The 18,479-nt window shown below is 55.1% G+C and overlaps 2 protein-coding genes across 5 annotated transcripts in view; one reads left to right on the forward strand and one right to left on the reverse strand.

Moving 5' to 3' along the window:
* The window catches only part of CDH15 (cadherin 15), a 20,988-nt gene extending 12,085 nt beyond the window's left edge, over positions 1-8,903 (forward strand). For both annotated transcript variants that reach the window (XM_081031721.1, XM_081031722.1), the window contains 10 exons: positions 1,960-2,120; positions 3,098-3,226; positions 3,647-3,832; positions 4,754-5,007; positions 5,598-5,740; positions 5,906-6,142; positions 6,343-6,582; positions 6,696-6,832; positions 7,043-7,210; positions 8,213-8,903. In XM_081031721.1, coding sequence (XP_080887847.1) covers positions 1,960-2,120; positions 3,098-3,226; positions 3,647-3,832; positions 4,754-5,007; positions 5,598-5,740; positions 5,906-6,142; positions 6,343-6,582; positions 6,696-6,832; positions 7,043-7,210; positions 8,213-8,413 — 1,856 coding nt within the window. In that variant the 3' untranslated portion in view covers positions 8,414-8,903. The remainder of the gene's footprint in view (positions 1-1,959; positions 2,121-3,097; positions 3,227-3,646; positions 3,833-4,753; positions 5,008-5,597; positions 5,741-5,905; positions 6,143-6,342; positions 6,583-6,695; positions 6,833-7,042; positions 7,211-8,212) is intronic.
* SLC22A31 (solute carrier family 22 member 31) lies at positions 8,874-16,979 on the reverse strand. Of its 3 annotated transcripts, none has more exons than XM_081031724.1 (9): positions 13,989-16,979; positions 12,191-12,294; positions 11,940-12,094; positions 11,474-11,642; positions 11,124-11,269; positions 10,922-11,030; positions 10,592-10,806; positions 10,073-10,184; positions 8,874-9,538 (listed from the first exon to the last, which is right to left on the reverse strand). In XM_081031724.1, exons 1-9 carry the CDS (start codon positions 14,364-14,366, stop codon positions 9,241-9,243), a joined length of 1,686 nt encoding a protein of 561 aa, XP_080887850.1. In that variant the 5' UTR covers positions 14,367-16,979; the 3' UTR covers positions 8,874-9,240. The 3 variants fall into 3 exon arrangements, with proteins under 3 accessions (XP_080887850.1, XP_080887851.1, XP_080887849.1); XM_081031725.1 differs by having other exon boundaries at positions 9,074-9,379; XM_081031723.1 differs by having other exon boundaries at positions 9,074-9,538; positions 10,922-11,269.
* Positions 16,980-18,479: the final 1,500 nt, after the last annotated feature.

An 18,479-nucleotide genomic window follows, 5' to 3' on the forward strand; every position in this document is an offset into this window, starting at 1 on the left:
TCTAAGGATTAGTGATATTCATCATTTGCATATCTTCTTTGGAGAAATGCCTATTCAAGTTCTTTGCTCATTTTTGAGTCCGGTTATTATTCATTGTTGAATTTTTAGGAGTTCTCTGTATCTTCTGGCTATTAATCCCTTATCGGATATATGATTACAAATATTTTCTCCCATTCTTTGGTTGGCTTTTCATTGGATGTTGTCTTTTGATGAACAACACTTTTTAATTTTCACAAAGTCCAATTTGTTTCTTTTTCCTTTTATGGCCTGTGCCTTTGGAGACATATCCAAGAAATTATTGCCAAATGCAGTATCGTGAAGCTTTTGCCCTATATTTTCTTCTCAGAGTTTTATGGTTTTAGGTCTGACATTTAGGTCTTTGATCTATTTTGAGTTAATTTTTACATACAGTGTTAGATAATTATGGGTCTGATGTCATTCTTTTGTGTGTGGATATCCAGTTTCTTTGTTGAAAAGACTGTTATTTCTCCATTGAAAGGTCTTGGCCCCCTTGTCAAAAATCACTTGACCATATATATGAGGGTTTATTTCTGGGCTCTCTAGTCTGTTCTATTGGTCTATATGTCTGTCTTTATGACCACACTGTTTTGATCACTATACCTTTGTAGTAAGTTTTAAAATCAGAAAGCAGGAGCCCTCCAGTTTTGTTCTTTTTTTCCAAGATTGTTCTGGCTATTTGTGCTTCCTCGAGATTCCATATCAATTTTTAGAATCATTTTTCTATTTCTAAAAAAAAAGTCCTTGGGATTGCATTAAATCTGTAATTCACTTTGGGTAGTACTGACATTTTTACCAATACTAAGTCTTCCAATCCGTGAACGTGGGATGTGTTTCCATTTACTTGTCTTCTTTACTTTCTTGGGGCAATGGTTTGTAGTTTCCATCGTACGAGTCTTTCACCTCCTTAATCCTGATGCTGGCATTCTGAAGCATCCAAATAATTATTTTGAAGATTGTCCCTGCATGTAACGTGTGGTTGGATTCGGGCTTTGCATTTTTGGTTGGAATTTTACAGACGTGATATCCTCAGTGTATCCTATCAGGAGGCGCATGTGTCCTGTTCCTGGATATGCTGACTTTGACCACCCTAGGGAAGGGGGTGTGTGCCCGCCTTCTCCACTAGGATTTTTCTGTTTTCCCGTTGTGATTGATAGGTATCTTGTGGAAGATACTTGGAGACGGATATCCGATTGCTCCTCAAACTTCCACCCACCAATTTTAGCATCCACTGAAGGTTCTCACCTGAATCAGTCATTATTCTGATGGCTGTGAAATGGTGGTTTTCTAATTCCATCATTCTTTCTCCATTTATCAGTTGGCTTTCTATTCTGTGGTAGAAGTTTTACTTCTCCGCTATGTAGGTACGTACATATGTATGTATGTACTTTGTTCCTGTATACTAGTCTGGACTGTAAGGACACCTGAGCGGGGAGGGGGGAGGTCAGGCCTAAATCTCACCAGAGGGAAAAAGGGGTGTGGGGACAGATGCTGAGGACCCTCCTGGCCCCTGCATAGGCCCCTCTATCCTCAGATTCGGTGGCTCGTTTGCTTCAAAGCACAGGTCCAGCCCTGGCTGCTGCTTCTTGGGCTGAGGACAGAGCCTGTTTAGCGTACAGGCACATGCTCTGTCTCCCAGGGAGCTGGGGTTCAGGGCCAGCCCCAGGTTCTCCTGCTGGCTCGCCTGGTCTGACCCAGTGCTCTCAGCCCCTGCCGGGCTGTCTCAGTGTTTGTGGGAGACACAGGTGTCAGCTCTTGATTGAACACGTCTCAGATACTCCTGCTTCCTTCCCCACAAACAACATAAGGCAAAAGGCTTGGACATTCAAGTTTGCACAGGCCAAACAGGGGGCCTGACCCTGGCATGGTGGGCTGCAGGGGAGCAGCAGATAGGGGTTGGCACCCATGGGCGTTGCATCCACTTGTTCTTGTCCTTTCCAGGCACCTATGTGACCACGGCTGAGGCTACGGATGCCGACGACCCAGAAACCGACAACGCAGCCCTGCGGTACTCCATCCTGGAGCAGGGCAGCCCCCAGCTGTTCAGCATCGATGAGCACACGGGGGACATCCGCACGGTGCAAGTGGGCTTGGACCGAGAGGTGAGGCCGCCACTGCTCCCCTTTGAAAGCTGGGGGTGAGGGAGCCGTTGTCACATTTGGCCCATTTTTGCCCACCTTATTGGCACTGTCGGCTGGTCAAGGGCAGTTTCTTTCTACTTGGACCCTCTGCCTCAGCCTTGCCCACACGGACTCTCCTTCCCCTACAGTGAAAGGAGGGCCCCAGTTGCTGCAAACACTCATGGTGGCTCTGGGCTCTGGGCACAGACTCAGATGGGAAGCATTTGCCTCCTGGATGGTTGTGGAGTTAGCTCAAGAGAGGGTGTGGAAGGCCCTCAGCGCAGTGCCTGGCCCTGACACGTCCTCCGCAGCTTTCCTGCCGAAAACCTCCCTGCCCGGGTACCTACTAAGCAGTCAGGCTCATCACCTGGAGTAGGACCATCCCCTCACTTCATGGGCCCCACAGCAACCATTCATGCTCTGGAGTGACGGCTGCCCTCTGTTAGGACCACTGCTGCCTCTCACTGCTGGGCGTCTGTGTGGCGTTGGCACCTCCAGGAAGCCCTCCTTGGTTTCTCCACAGCCACCTGTGTGGCTCTGTCTGGTCACCCACTGTGTTAGGTGGTCTTAATCCCTCTCTTTCTCTCTGCTATGCCCCAGGGCAGGGACCCAGCTTGTTGGTGCCACTCAGCATCTGGCATGCAGTAGGTGTTCTGTAAATGCTTATCCGACTTGGTAACTGACCTCTGGCCCACTCCTGGGCTGGGGCAGAATCTGGGGTTGGCAGCGGTGCCATCAGACCCCCAAGAGGCCAAGCAACACTTTTTGCCCCAGAGATTGGGAGCAGGCAGGGTGCTTGGAACCACTTGGGGCCTCTGCTGCCCACAGGGCTTTTCTGTGCCGGCTGAGCCCACAGAAGGTGGCCTGCTCCTTGCCCTGCCCCCCAGGCCCTACAGTGGCTGGCCAGCCCTGGCCCTAGGCCCACCCAGTCTCCTGACCCCATGTTGCCATCCCTCCAGGTGGTCGCCGTGTACAATCTGACCCTGCAGGTGGCAGACATGTCTGGAGATGGCCTGACTGCCACTGCCTCGGCCATCATCACTCTTGAGGATGTCAATGACAATGCCCCTGAGTTCACCAGGGATGAGGTGCCGCCACTGTCCACACCCCCACCAACCTCTGCTGGGGCTGCCCTCCCCTCCTCGGGCCCAGTGGGGAGGGTGGGAGGCTGAGTGCCCTGGAGAAGGAGTCTTGCCTGCACAGGTAGCCCAGAGACCTGAATTGGGGGTCAACAGAGGCGGTACTTGCGAGTGGTAAACAGTCAGAAGGAGCCGGGAGAGAGGCCCTGGGAGAAGCAGCCCAGACACCCCTCTGTGTCTCTCCCAAGCCCTTGTGCAGCTGAGCCTACAGAGAGGGGCTCCCAGGGCCCCTGGGGGACAGTGACTCCAGAGAGGACAAACCCCCGGAGGATTCCCAGTGGGTGGGCAGTAGAGAGAGCAGGGAGGGAGGGAGGGAGGGCATCCTTACTCCCAAGAGCCCTGGCAGGTAACCAAGGTGGGCTCCCACAGTTCTTCCTGGAGACCTCAGAGGCTGTCAGCGGAGTCGACGTGGGACGGCTCGAGGTGGAGGACAGGGACCTTCCAGGCTCTCCCAACTGGGCGGCCAAGTTCACCATCCTGGAGGGAGATCCCGATGGGCATTTCGCTATCCGCACAGACCCCAAGACCAACGAGGGCGTGCTGTCTGTGGTGAAGGTGAGTGCACTGCTCCCCCAGCTGGGGTCTTGCTGTGGGCAGAGCTGACGCTCTGTGCATCTTCCGGAGAGAGCAGAGGGCAGGGATGGAGCCAAGAGGATGGGAAATGCGAGGACTGCAGACTCACACTGACCACAGGGCAACGGGGCCGCCTCCCACCAGCCTGTGTGTTATTCACCGTGCACTGCTGCTTTATGTTTGTAATCAGCGTATGTGAATACAGACTGCAACTGCATCGGCCGGATATGAAACCAGAGAACCAGTGGGAGAGACATGTATGTGTGTATATACACACGCAGAGATATAGACCTATTTCGATATTGATAGAGGAAGAGATTGGTTGCAGGAAACTGGCTCATGCCACTGTGGGGGCCGGCTGGGCAACTCTGAGATCTGTAGGGTGGGCTGGCAGCTCAGGAACTGGTGCTGCCATCTTGAGGCAGGGTTTCTTCTTCCTTAAAGATCTCAGTTTGGCTCTTAAAGAGGCCCACGTATGGGAACGCCCACCCAGGTGTCCAGGACAATCTTATTTCTTTAAAACCAATTGATTGTAGAAGTTAATTGAACCACATCTACCAAATACCTTCTTCGCAACACCCAGATGAATGCTTGGGTCACTGGGGAAATGATACTTAAAACTGACCACACAACACCCAACAAATTCGTTTTGAGTGATGAGTATTTATTTGATCATTTTTACCTTATTCCTTGTGCCTTTTCTGTCTGGCATAACTTTTATGTTTTCCAAGGCCGAAAAGGAAAAGAAAGAACGTAGGGGGCTCTGAGAGCAGACCCGGGGGCAGCAGCACCACCGTGGAGGCCACTCTCAGCCTCGTAGGCCCTGTACCTGCCCCCGGGTGCCCAAATGTGAGGGGGGCTCGGGGTTTTGAGCAGGTCACCAGCTGTGTTTCCTCCCCACAGCCCCTGGACTATGAGAGTTGTGACCAGTACGACCTCAAAGTGGTGGTGCAGAACGAGGCCCCCCTGCATGCGGCTGCCCCCAGGGTCGAGCGGGGCCAGGCAAGGGTCAGCGTGCAGGTGCAGGATGTCAACGAGGCGCCTGTGTTCCAGGAGAACCCCCTGCGGACCAGCCTGGCTGAGGGGGCGGCCCCCAGGACCCCTGTGGCCACCTTTTCTGCCCGAGACCCTGACACACAACAATTGCAGTGGCTCAGGTGTGGCAGGGGGAGCTAATGGGCCCTTTCCTCCATTTCCCTGCCAGGGCCGGGAGCACAGCTGAGGGTACACCAGCCCCTGTGCCCTGCGGGTTCCCGTCAGACCCCTGGTCAGGGTGGAGGGCTCATCAGTGTGTGTGTGTGTCCCTGATGGTCCAGAGGGTCTTAAGTCCTATGCGTGTGCATGTTGGTGTGACTTTGTTTCACAGGACAGGACTGGGCACCAGTGGGCACAACCCTGTCCATTCTGGCAATTGTTGTTCCCATGGGCCTGGCCCTTAATATCTTGGATTTCACCCCCAGCCCCGGCCCTGTGTTATTGCTGTCTCCATGGTGCCCATGGGTTGAATTCTATGGATATGATGTGTGTCATTCAGTCCCCATGGGACCCTGGGCAGCTCACCTGCCTCCTGGAGCCTCAGGTTCCTCATCTGTGGATTGGCTTAGGGCCTCAAAGGCTAATGTGTATATGCACATAGTGAGTATGCGTATGGGGATGTACGTATGTGTGTGTCCATGTGTGACCACACTTCTGGGGGGGCTCCTGCGTAGGCTCAGGCTCACCCTGTTCCTCCCCTCCTTGGCCACAGTTACTTCAAGGATTATGACCCCGAGGATTGGCTGCAAGTGGATGGAGCTACAGGCCAGATCCAGACCCAGCGTGTGCTCAGCCCGGCGTCTCCGTTCCTCAAGGACGGCTGGTATCGGGCCATCATCCTGGTCCACGACAATGGTGAGCGCCAACCCCACGCCTGGGCCCCAGGGGTCCCTAACCCAGACTGGGTGTCCCTGCCACTGTGCAGGGGCTGAGAGCTGGGCCTTCCACTGAGCAGACTTGTGCGGTGGGTAGTGGGTTCTGGCAGAGGCCAGGAGCCCACCAGGCTTCTCCTGTCTGCAGCCTCGCCACCCTGCACAGCCACCGGGACCCTGTCCATTGAGATCCTAGAGGTCAACGACCATGCCCCTGAGCTATCCCCACCATTTGGAAGCCTGTGCAGTGAGCCAGATCAAGGCTCTGGCCTTCTCCTGGGTGCCGTGGATGAGGACCTGCCACCCCACGGGGCCCCCTTCCACTTCCAGCTGAGCCCTAGGGTTCCAGAACTGGCCCGGAACTGGAGCCTCAGCCAGATTAACAGTGAGCTCCAACCCTCCCACCCTGGGGGTCCAGACCTGGGACCTGAGGGGCACTCAACACATGGTCCCGCTGGTTCCCACCTCAGCACACCCTCAGTGGGCAGATGGGGAAACAGGCCCAGCATTTCATGATCCCCACGGGGCACAAAGGGGGCATGGCCAGCCCAAGAGGACCCTGCTGACCTCAGGCACCCTCCACAGTGAGCCACACACGCCTGCGGCTGCGGCACCAGGTCCAGGAGGGGCTGCACCACCTCAGCCTGCTGCTCCGAGACTCAGGGCAGCCGCCCCAGCAGCGGGAACAGCTCCTGAACGTGACCGTGTGCCGCTGCGGCCACGATGGCGCCTGCCTGCCGGGAGCCTCTGCGCTGAGGGTTGGGGCTGCCGGCATCAGCCTGGGCGCCCTGGTTATTGTGCTGGCCAGCGTCACCCTGCTGCTCTGTGAGTGCTATGCCCTGAGACTCTTGCCTTCGGACCCTGGCACCCTTGGACACCACCCCCTGTCCCCCCCACACCGTTTTGTCGGCACTAACGGAGCCCTATCTGCCACCTAGTGCTCAGCCTGCCCGTGGTCATCCTCACACGGTTCCGGCAGCAGTCGTGGGACAAGGGGCTTCTACAGGGACTGCAGGATGATCTCAGGGACAACATCCTCAACTACGATGAGCAGGGGGGCGGGGAGGAGGACCAGGTGAGGGCAGGGCTGGGGTGCATAGCAGCTCAGAATTCTGAGCGGTGGGAGGGGTCCCGGGGAGCCCAGGCAAGGGGCCAGCATCCAGGCTCCAAGGGGAGGGGCCTCCCCAGATCCTCTGCCCCCCACCCTCAAATCCATGGGACCCTTCTTGGGACGGAAACTCCACTGTCATCGATCCAGGCTCAATTCCGTGTACTTCACCTGCAGGATGCCTACGACATCAGTCAGCTGCGCCACCCGACCCACCTGGCAGCCTTGAGTGCCCCTCTGGGTCGGCCGCCGCTGCGCCGTGACGCCCCGTTCGGCCGGGCGCGCCCCCCACCACCCCGTGCACTGCCCACCAGCGCTGCGGACATCGTAGACTTCATCAACGGCGTACGTCCCCCAGGGGTGGGCAGAGAGGGCGGGGGCACACACGTGTACATACACACCCACAGCACGCACACCACATATACCCATGCCTCCGTTTACCCCTGTACACGTGCTGTCGGGGGAGTGGACTCACTGCTGGGAACCCTGCTCAAGCTTCTGGGAAGCTCCTGAAGACCTGAGAGCTGAGTGAAACTGGGGGAACAAAGGGCCACAGGCACAAAAGTCCCGCGGGACGAGGCGGGTGGTGACCCCCTGGCCCAGATAGCGGTGGGCGTGGTTGAGCAGGGTTGGTTGGAGCCTGCCCTGCAGCGCTGTCCACCAGGCATTAGCACAGGAACTGAATGCCCCTGTGAGTGTAGCGCAGCTGTCAGCTGAACCTGGGCATCCCCGGAGCTCCTCTGGATACAGCGTCAGTGACTTCCTGAGGGCAACACAGGAGATGCCCAGAACATGGGAAATCCAATTAAGTAGGCAGTGGGGGGGGGGGTGTGGGGAGGACAGGGGAGGCACACAGGTACTTCTCAGTAGCAGACCAGGTTCCACATCTGCCTGCACCCTTAGTGCCCTGGCTCGGAGAACACCGCCGGCAGGTGCCCAGTAAGGGGCAGGCCCGGGGACAGGTCCTGGTTAGGAGGGGCCCACCCTCAGGAGCCAATGCATTCACTGACAAGGTGACAGGCAGAGGGGGACCATTTGCCAAACTTTTAAGAGGCAGAACCAGCTGGTCTCTGGGCTGGGGTGTCAGGAAGCCTAAGGCAGGACACAGGCCTTGGGACGGGCTGGGGACGGTTCTGGCCCCGAGGAGACAGCCGTCCAGAGGGAAGCTTCTCTTCAAATGTACATCCTGGAGTGGGGGCTCCCAATGGTGCCCCCTCCCTCACGCACTCAGGGCTGCTCCAAGAATCCCCAATCACCCCTCAGACCTCCCCGCTCAGGTTGACCTCGCCCTGTGCTGCAGCTAGGCTGTGTGTGCGTGGGTCTTGAGCTCCCGGGGCCTCTCTGTAGGGCTTGGAGGCTGCGGACAGTGACCTCAGCGTCCCACCCTATGACACGGCTCTCATCTATGACTACGAAGGAGACGGGTCCGTGGCAGGGACACTGAGCTCCATCCTGTCCAGCCTCGGTGACGAGGATCAAGACTACAGCTGCCTCCAGGATTGGGGCCCCCGCTTCGCCCGGCTGGCCGACTTGTATGGCCCTCACTGAGCTCTGAGTGAGGACGGGACACCATGGCAGCTCAGGACAGGGAAAGGAGCTTTCTGATGGGGACCTGCACCCACCCTATTGAGGGCACAACCACCTGGGCACTGAGGGCAAACATCCTTCCCAGGATGGACAGCCTGACCACAGGGAACCGACTAGATATCCCAAAATCCAGCCATGCGGCTGGAAGGACCAGCTGACCTGTGTGGAGGTGGCCACAGGGCACGCGGCCCCACACCTAGGGGCCTTGGGCAGCCTGTGTCTCCCAGGGGAGGACGGAGTCCAGGGAGCAGAGCCCAGAGCCCGGAGTGGTGCTGCAGGAAGGAGGCGCTTCTCCCACCCCGAGGGTCCAACAGCCCTGCTCTGAGTTGCCTGCGAGAGGTGCAGCCACCCCCATTCCCAGTTCTGCCTCCCCTCATGCAGATCTCATGTTTGTATGAAAGGAAGCAACTCTCCAACAAATGTGAATTAAAAATATGCTGTCTCTCCAGTGTGGGGTGTGCAGGGTCTCACTCTACCCCCATCCCACCACGGCTACAGCAGGGGGCTAGCCCCGGGGGATGGTGGGAGGGGTTGTGGGCACCCTGGCTTGGGGCAGTGAGCCTAAAGTGGGGAGCGCCCCCAGCCCCAGGATGCAACCTGAAGGAAGAACCAGTGAGGATGCCAAGTTCTCTGGGTGCCTTTATCCTCCACAAGTGCCCCCAAGAACAAGGGATGCCATCGGGGCTCCCCCTTCACACTGTCCCCAGGAGTCCTCCCTGAGGCCCTTCTGCCCACACTGACACGTGGCCATCTGAGGGGAGGTGTGTGTCCAGTCAGGGTCACCCCTCCTAGACCAGCTGTGTCTGGGTCCGACAATGGGAGGGTGGCAGCAGGGGCAGGTGGTCCTGGAGGGGGTGGCCCCGAAGGAGCGGTGAGCGGCGAAGGCGGTCGGCATCTTGTAGTGAATGGGGCAGCCCTCGGCCACGGCTCTCGGGCAGCAGCAGGACACACAGCAGGGCAAGGATGGCGAAGGAGGCGAAAACCACATGTTGCAAGAAGAAGCCCCGCCGGCCGTGCATGTTGGCGAGTGGGGCGGCCGCCTGGCCCAGGAACCCGGCACCTAGCACGAGGCCCAGCCCTGCCCCCCTGCAGGAGAGGGCATGGTGTGGGCAGCCTGGGCAGGTGGCTACCCTCACATGCAGATGGACACACAGACACATCGTGTGACTCTCGGTGCCCCCAGGCAGGCCTGGGTCCAGGGAGGGACCCGCCCTAAGCAGACCCAGAGGCATGGGGGCGCCAGGAAAACAAAACTGAAAACTTTTTCTTGTGTGGAAAAGCAGCTCCCCGCTGCCCTGGAACAAGTTTTGTTCTTTTCATTAGAAAACTGGAAAACCATTTCCCCCAGGAATTCTACTCTTTCTGGGGGCTCATCTGTGCCCTCCCTCTGGCCTCTGTCTCTCCTTCCTTTATTCCTGAGCTGTGGTCCAGACCTTTCTGTGCCAGTGGCCCCCGCGTCACCCAGGAAAAGACAATCGGAACTCGGGTCATGATGGAATGGAGGCCTTGGGCATAAGCTGGGGAGGGAGGGGGTGAGGTGTCCGATCCCCGGGGGGGCACTGTGGGCTGGGTTGGCAGGACTGTGTGCCCAGCCACGTGGCTGGGAAGCCTGAAGCTCACCTGATTACTGTGGGGAAGATCTCAGCCGCAAAGAGGCTGCTGAGGGTGGACACGGCCTGGGAGGCCACGAGCCCCAGGACAGAGAGGGACAGCACGGTCCAGCCTGGCAGGTCTGGGGACAAGGACAGGGCTCCCACGCTGCCCACACCGGGCTGCTCCAGGGCCCGCCCTCTCCTCATCCACGTCTCAGGGGTCCTGCTGGGCCTGGCCTCCCCAACCTTTCACCCCTGCACCTGAACTTGGGGTTTGGGGTCAGGTGTTCCAGGCTGTCCTTTCTAATCCAGACCGTTATATTCAGCCCCTTCATGTAGATACTTTTGGTCCTTAACTCTTTGGGCCTCAGTTTCCCCGGCTGCACAATGATATAAACGGGGTAAAAAGAACAGCAGCCCATCCCAACACCCTATGCTTCTCTCCTATGGTCCCTGAAGGGGGCGGATCCCAGGATCACCCCCTCCCCCATCAGGCTGACCCTCAGCCAAACAGGACGACCCTCATCCTGCAGGGCCCTCCACTCACACTGGGCCCCAGCAAGCAGCAGCAGGGACGCTAGGCCCATGACCAAGGTACCCAGCAACAGGATCAGGCGACGCCCCCAGCAATCCACTGTCAGGAGCAGGAAGATGGTGGCTGCCATCTCTAGGGCGGCTACGAGGAAGTAGGGCCCGTAGAAGACAGCCTCATGTGGGGACAGTCTGCGAAGGAAGCTGGCTCTGATGCCCCCACCGACCAACCTGGGAGGGAGGGTGAAGCTATGGGTTCAGCCCGAGCTGGGGGCCCTGGCGACAACCTCCACCGAGGGAGAGCACAGACCCATCTCTTAGCCCACCCACACCCTCCCCTCCTCACGAACTGAAGCCCAGGATGAGTCCGTTCCTCCAGGTGACGTGGGTATGCCGGAGCTCCAGGATACAGTGGTGCTGGGGCTGGGGGCTCCCCGCAGAGAGTATGTCCAGCTCTGTGGACATCAGGGGACACGAGGGTGTGCATACGAGGGGGTGAGGCCTCTCCTCCTCCAGCACCCTAGCCTTCCTTCTGGCTGGTGCATTACCTGTAGCCAGGGAGCTCTCTTCCTCGGGGCTATTCTCAGGGTCCACGCCGCTGGCTTCAGCCAAGTGCCACAGGATCTTCCTGGCTCTGGCCAGCTGCCCAGTGGCCAGCAGCCAGCAGGGAGACTCAGGAAACAGGGCTGGGTACCTGCAGGGGTGGGGTAAGGATGTCTTCAGGTCTTCCCCAGAGATGCCAAGCCAATGCCCACTCCCTAGACCTAGGGACAGGACATCACATGGCTTTCTGTGTCCCTGTCCCACACCCATATGCCTGGTGTTACATGGAGGTGCAGAGGGAAGTGACATACGTGGCCTCTACGGTGGCTACTGACCCATGTCCTGCCACACTTACCCCCAAAAGAGCAGCAGGAGTCCTGTTGTCAGAGCGCTCAGCCCCTGCAGAAGGCGCCAGTCCTGTGCGAGCAGGGCCAGGCCGGGCAACAGCAGCGTGCCCACCCCTGAGAAGAGGCCTGCCCCCATGGAGAACACCAGGCGGTGAGGGGGGTCGCACAGCTCCAGGCCTGAACGGACACAGATGGCCTGAGGCCCAAGCCTCTCGAGAGGGAGGGCTGTTCTGTCCAGGGCTGTGGGGACAAGCCGCTGACCTGCCCGAGAGCTAGACGTGTGAGGCCGACTCCCTGCCCACTCCAGCACTGAGCCTGCCCACAAACAGCAGTGCTCACAGTGCCCTCCCAGCTTTTAAAGAAGGGCCCTCAACAGCAGTACGGAGAGGCCTCCCATGCCGCTGACAGCCCCCTCCAGTGGGGTTGAAGGCCTAGCTTGAGTGGGTACCTCTTCCAGCCCCCCATGGTACTCACGAGCCACGTAGAGGGCAAGGGACGCCCCTGCCAGAGCCCCTCCATGAAGCAGCCGCAGGGCCAGCAGGGCAGGAAAGCTGGCAGCTAGGGCCTCGCCAGCCCCCAGGCCTGTGGCCAGCACCAGGGAGGCTACAAATACAGCTCGGCGGCCAAACCTGGTGGGCAGTGGGGGACACACATGGCTGCAGCTCAGGACAGATCAGGCGTTCAGCTGGCCCCCAAGGAGCTGAAGGGGAAGGGCATCACCTCACCGGTCACAGCCCATGCCCAGGATGACACAGCCCAGCAGCCAGCCCAGGAGGTGGCTCGTCTGTTCCAGTGGCACCTTCCAGCCATCCTCACACACGAGGTTCCACTGCAGGAGACAGCGTCACCTGTCAGCCAGCCAGGACCCTCCCTTACTGGAGTCCTCAGAATGTCAGGCTGGAAGGGGGCCCTAGATGTCCTGCTCCAATTCCTCCTTGGAGAGAAGGGGAAATTGAGGCATAGAGAGGGCAAGAGACCTGCTCAAGATTACACATTGTAGTCTCCTGACCAGTGAGCTTCACATGAAATTGGAACAATTCTAGATCTGAGTCGCCAGGGGTTGATGATCTGGGGTCCCCAGAGTACCCACATGGAGCCCCAAGTCTGGTTCCTGCTTTTCTCAGGATGGAGTCTCATCCCTCTCTCTCCAGCTTTCACTTTCCTCCCACGGCTGGCCCTTGGCTGATCTTACTTTCCACCTGCTGTGCCCAGGGCCCCAGGGCCTCGCCCTCACTTCTCCCCTGCCCTGCTCACTTCAAGAGCAATTCCTGGAACAGGCTGCAGGGCTGTGCTCACCTGCTTTTCCTGGTCAAGGGCCCTTGACCTCAGCTTTGCACCACCCCACCTCCTCTTCCAGGGTCCTGGACTTTTTAAAAATAAGTTTAACATACTTTTTGGGTCACACTATGTCAGTTTTTATTTTAAAATCCAACCACTTGTGAAAGCTGATCGAACTATATACCAACAGGAAGGCAGGTGTGAGGTGGAACAGAATGGGTGGGAGGAGAGAAGCCCTGCCGGTTTGAGGGCTCCAGGCAGGCCTGGCAGGGATGTGGCAACCCTGCTCCAGTTTCCACACTGGGGCCAATCTTCTCAGGGGTGGGGGTGCGGCTTCAGGCCTGAGGCTGCTAAGAGGGAAGCAGGGATGGGCAGGCCCTAGCCCCATGGTGGGACAGGAGGTCCCAGCTGTCCTCTTTCCATTTTTTCCCACCAAGACCCGCGTTGCCCCCTTAGGAGCCCCTGCCTCTAGTCCAACCTGCACACACCTCACAGGTGGGAGGTCTGCCTTTCACAAACTGAACTGACAGTATTATTCTCTTGATTCAAAGCCTCCTGTCTTGGGAACCCAGTCTTGACACAGCCCAAAGCTACAGGTTGCTCAGAATGCTGGTGGCACTGAACTGAAGTGAACTCCAGGCCCTGCTGACCACCTGGCACCTACCTGGTCATACCTTCAGCTTAACTCCTCCTCCCACAGGTTGCCCACCCACCTTGGAAGCCCTTGGGCTTCAGACTCTGTCATCAGGCCTGGCAACCCGCCGACTTGGGCATCAGCTGCACCATCAGACAGGAGGGGGTGGCCCCCCAAATGAGAGCCCCAGGAGACCAAGGGCAGAAGGGCAAGGGGGTGGACGGGCAGAGCAAGGGGGTACAAAAGAGCAGAGGAGGGGGGACAGAGGAGGGGGAACAGAGGAAAAGGGTCTGGAGGAAGGGGAGAGAAAGGAGGGGAAACAGAGGAGAGGAGACAGAGAAAGGGTGGACAGGAGAGGATGAAGGGATAGGGAGGGAGTACAGAGGAATGGGGACAGCATGGGGAGACAAAGGAGAGGGGCAAAAGTAAGACGTACCGGACACAGAGGGGGGACAGAGAATTGGGGGCAAAGGGACAGGGATGGGGGCAAAGAGCCAGGGGAGTGAAGGAGGGGCGACGGAGGGTGGAAACACAGCAAGGGGGGCCGAAGGAGGGGCCAGAGGCAGGGGAGGGGGGCAGCGTGATGAAGACCCCAGGCAGTCCTCCCGCACCTGGGTCACCGGGCTGCGCAGCAGGCCGGCGGCGGGCAGAACGTAGTGCCAGCCGCGAGTGCAGGGCCCCGTGCCGTTGGGGCGGGCGCGGAGCGCGGGCTCGGGGTAGCGCAGCAGCAGGCAGGGGCTCGGGGAGCGCGCGGGGCCCAGGCGCGGCACGCTGGCGTCGAGCAGCGCAGGTCCGCGCAGGGCGCGCAGCGAGGGGGGCAGCAGCGCGGGGTCCGGCCGGCAGTGGTGCGCGGGCAGTGCGGTGAGCAGCGGCTCCGAGCTCAGCGCCAGACCCAGCGCCACGCACGGCAGCCACGAGGCGACGGCCAGCAGGCGCCGCGCTCGGCCGAAGCCGCCCGCCGCACGCAACACCCGCACCTCCGGGTCCATCGTCCACCTCTGCGCCTCGGCGAAACTTGCGGAGGAACCTGCCACTCGGGGCCTTTTTGTGGGCGGGGCCCTGGTTGTAGGCGGAGCCGTGTGGTGGGCGGGGCCTTTGGGGTCGGGGTTAACAGGTGGGCCTGAGGGGGCGGGGCCGGCGGGCGAGGACCCGGGCCGTTGAGGGGCGGGGCTGCAGCGCGGAGCAGGTCCTTGGTGCGGGGCCTCAGAGCGGCCGAGACTGGGCGGGGCCTGAGGGGCTACGGTCGGAGGGCGGGGCCAAGAGAGGGGCCTTAGAGGGCAGGGCAGGTGAAGGTCTTAGCGTCGGGGCCTGCGCCCCGGGGATTGCGGGGGCGTGGCCGCGCGGGCGTGGTCCTGGCGGTGTCTGGACGCCGGGCCTGGGTCGCCCCAGCGGACTTCGGGCGGACGCTGTCTCAGGCGTCTCGGGGGCCGCAGGGTCCCTGGTCGGCCCGAGGGTCCCGGCTGTGTGAGGCGGCCAGGGATCGTGGGCCGGATGCACACTGGACTCCGCGTCGGCCTCGGCTGGGGCCTGCGGAGCGCGGGCTGCCACTGCCCCCCGGCGGCCTGACGCGGGGCTGCAGCCATGGGAGGTAGCGGCTCGGACCGTCCTGCTCCAGTGTCCCGCTCTGGCCCTCCTGCGTCGCCACTTTTGCTGCAGCCGGAGCGGAGTGTGGTATAGGTGAGGACAGGCCCTGATCGGTGCCCTGCGTTTCCGAAGTTTGAGGATTATTCTAATTATTCTGCAAAACGAGCTTCAGTTACTTTGTCCAGCTGTGGGTCCTTTTGTGAGCTTGGCTCGGAATGGCGTTGCGTGTATGGATTAAGTAGGGACACCGACACCGTCACCATGGTGGAGGCTTCCATCCCAGACAAAGGTAGGTCGCGTTTGTTTTCAACTTCAGTTTTTCTCATTGAGGAAAGTGACAGTATGCCCTATATGTTATGCCTAAATTTTCCTAACTAGTTGGCTTCCTTTTGCTTTGTGAAGGAACTGTGGGGTTTGCATTGTATTTTCTAACTGGCAGTTTTTTGAAATATTTCAGAGGTGAAATTCACATAACGTAAAACTATTTTATGCTACCACTACCTGTATCAAGTTCCAAAATATTTTCATCACGAAAGAAAACCTGGTACCTATTAATCCGTCCCTATTTCCCTTCATCTCCTCCACTGCTAACCACTAACCATACAATATGTGACCTTTTGAGTCTGGCTTCTTTCACTTGGAATAATAATGTTTTCAAGGTTGACCGACATTGTAGCGTCTGTCAGGACTTCATTCCTTTTTTATGGCTGAGTAATATTCCATGCACAGATTGGTCACATTTTGTTTCTCCATGCATCTGTTGATGGCCATTTGGGTTGTTTCCACTTTTTGCCTATTGTGAATAATGCTGTGAACATTGGTGTACAGCAGGTCCTCGAATAATGTTTCGTTCAAAGTCCTTTTGTTATAACGTTGATGAGATGCTGTGGGAACTTAACTCTATATCAATTAACCTATGGTAAAATTGGTTTCGTTATGTCATTTTGCTTAAAGTTGCAGCACTACTGATGGTGTTAAATCAGGACTTACTGTACAAGTATTTGTTGGAGTACCTATTTTCAGATCTTTTGAGTGTATACCTAGGAGTGAAATTGCTGAGTCATGTCGTGAGTCCATATTTAACTTTTTGAGGAACCATCAAACAGTTTTCCATGGCAGCTGCCTATTTTACATTCCCACCAGCAATTTCTCCACCTCTGTGCCAATACTTACCTTCCCTTAAAATAACAACAACAAAAAACACAAGACTATACCCATCCTAGTGGATGTGAAGTATCTCATTGTCATTTTTAATTTTCTTTTCCCTAATGACTAGAGATGTTAAAAAAAATTATTCATGTGCTTGTGAACCATGTGTATATCTTTGGAGAAATAACTGTTTAAGTCCTTTGTCCAGTTTTCACTTGGGTTGCATGCCTTTTTGTTGTTAAATTGTAAGAAGTCGTTACACATTCTGGTTACTAGACTTTATCAGTTACTAGACTTTATGATTTGCAAGTATTTTCTGCCATCCTATAGGTTGTCTTTTCACTTTCTTGATAGTGAAAAGATTTTAACATGAGTAAGGTTCAGTTTTTTTCCTTTCTGCTCTTGCTTTTGGTGTCATATGTAAAAAACCATTACCAAATCTAAGATCATAAAGCTTTACACCTGCATTTCCTTCTAAGTATTTTATAGTTTCATCTCTTAGATTTAGGGTTTCAATCCAAATTGAGTTAATTTTTGCATGTAGTGTGTGATAAGGGTTCATCGTCATTGTTTTGCCTGTGGATATCTAGATTTTCCAGCACCATTTGTTGAAAGACCTATTATTTTCCCATTGAATCATGTTGACACTCTTGATGAAACCACTTGTATGATTAATATCTGGACTCTCAGTTTTGTTCCATGGGTCTATATGTCTGTCCTATGCCAGTACTACACTGTCGTGATAACTACCTTGGTAGTACATTTTGAAATTGGGAATGAGTCCTTCCATTCCCAATCTTTTTCAAGATTGTTTTGACTCTTTGTGGTCCCTTGAGATTTTATATGAATTTTAGGATGGGTTTTTCTTTTTCAGCAAAAAAAAAAAAAAAAAAAATGCTTTGGGGATTTTGATGGGGATTGCTTTAACTCTGCAGATCACTTCACGTAGTACTGACATCTTAAGAAAATTAAGTCTCCCAATCCATGAACGTAAGATGTGTTGCCATTTATTATTTGTCTTAATTTTTTTCATCAATGTTTTGTAGTTTTCAGCATCCAAGTCTTTCACCTTCTTCATTAAGTCCTAAGTATTTTAGTCTTTGTGATGCTATTGTGAATGAAATTATTTTTGTAATTTTCCTTTCAGTTTGTTCATTAAAAAAAATTTTTTTTTTGCTTTTAGTAGTTTGATGATGATTTATTTAGGCATTGATGTCTCTGAGTTTATCCTCTTTAGTTTGCTTAGCTTCTTGAATCCTTTAGTTTATATTTTTTGCCTAATTTGGCATTTTTCAGCCTTTTATTTTCTCAAATTTTTTCAACATAATTCTCTTGCGGGACTCCAACAACATAAATGTTAGACCTTTGTTTATGTCCCCCAGGTACCTGAGGATCTGTTCATTTAAAAAAAAATGTCCTATTGTAATCCAGATTGAATAATATCTATTGATTTCTCTTCAAGATCATTGTATCTTTCCATTCTGCTGTTAAGTCTGTACAGTGAGCTTTTTGTTTTGCTTACTTTATTTTTGAGTCCTAAAAATGAAACTTGGGTTATCTTTATGTCCTCCATTTCTTTTATGAGATGTTGTATTTTAACATTTGTTTAAAGAATGTTAGTGATTGCTTCTTGGGAGTATTTGTATAATTGCTACTTTAACATACTTGTCAGATAATTCCAACATCTGTACCATTTAGGCATTGGCAGCTGTTGACTGTCTTTTCCTGGGTGAATTGAAATTTCTGTGGTTTTCATATGCTGAAGAATTTTTTATTGTGTCCTGAACTTATAAGATCCTGGGTCTTGTTTAAAAACTATGAAGATTGTTACTTTTCTCAAGCAGTCCACCTGGATAGATTCAGGCTGTAAGTTCCAACCTGCCTACTGTGTGCTGTGGTTCCAATGTCAGTTCAGTTTTCAGAGCCTTCAAAGCTCGTCAGCTCTGTCCCAGGTGTGCATCACCAATGACAATCTGTGTTCTGGGTGGGCATGGTCTACCTGTTCCCAAAGATTTCAGCGTGTTAATTAGGAATATGTATGTATGGGTGGGCCTGAGCCCTGGAGTTCAATATTGAGGCTTGATTTGTAGCCTATTTCCTCCTGGAAAATAGTCCATGTGTATTTGAGAAGCATATACATTTTGTTGTTGCTGGGTAGAGTGTTCTATAGATATCTAGTTCATTTTAGTGTGTGCATGTCTGTTTCCTTGTTCATCTTCTGCCTACTTGTTCTACCCATTAGGAAAAGAGGGAGTATTTAAGTCTCTATTACTGTTGATAGTCTAGTTCTTCTTTCTGCTCTGCCAGTTTTTGCAGAATCTCTTGTAGGTAGCATGTAGTTGAATCATAACTTTAAAATCAATTCTGCC

This window comes from Rhinolophus hipposideros, assembly GCF_964194185.1.
Source record: "Rhinolophus hipposideros genome assembly, chromosome: 21".
NCBI lineage: Eukaryota > Metazoa > Chordata > Mammalia > Chiroptera > Rhinolophidae > Rhinolophus > Rhinolophus hipposideros.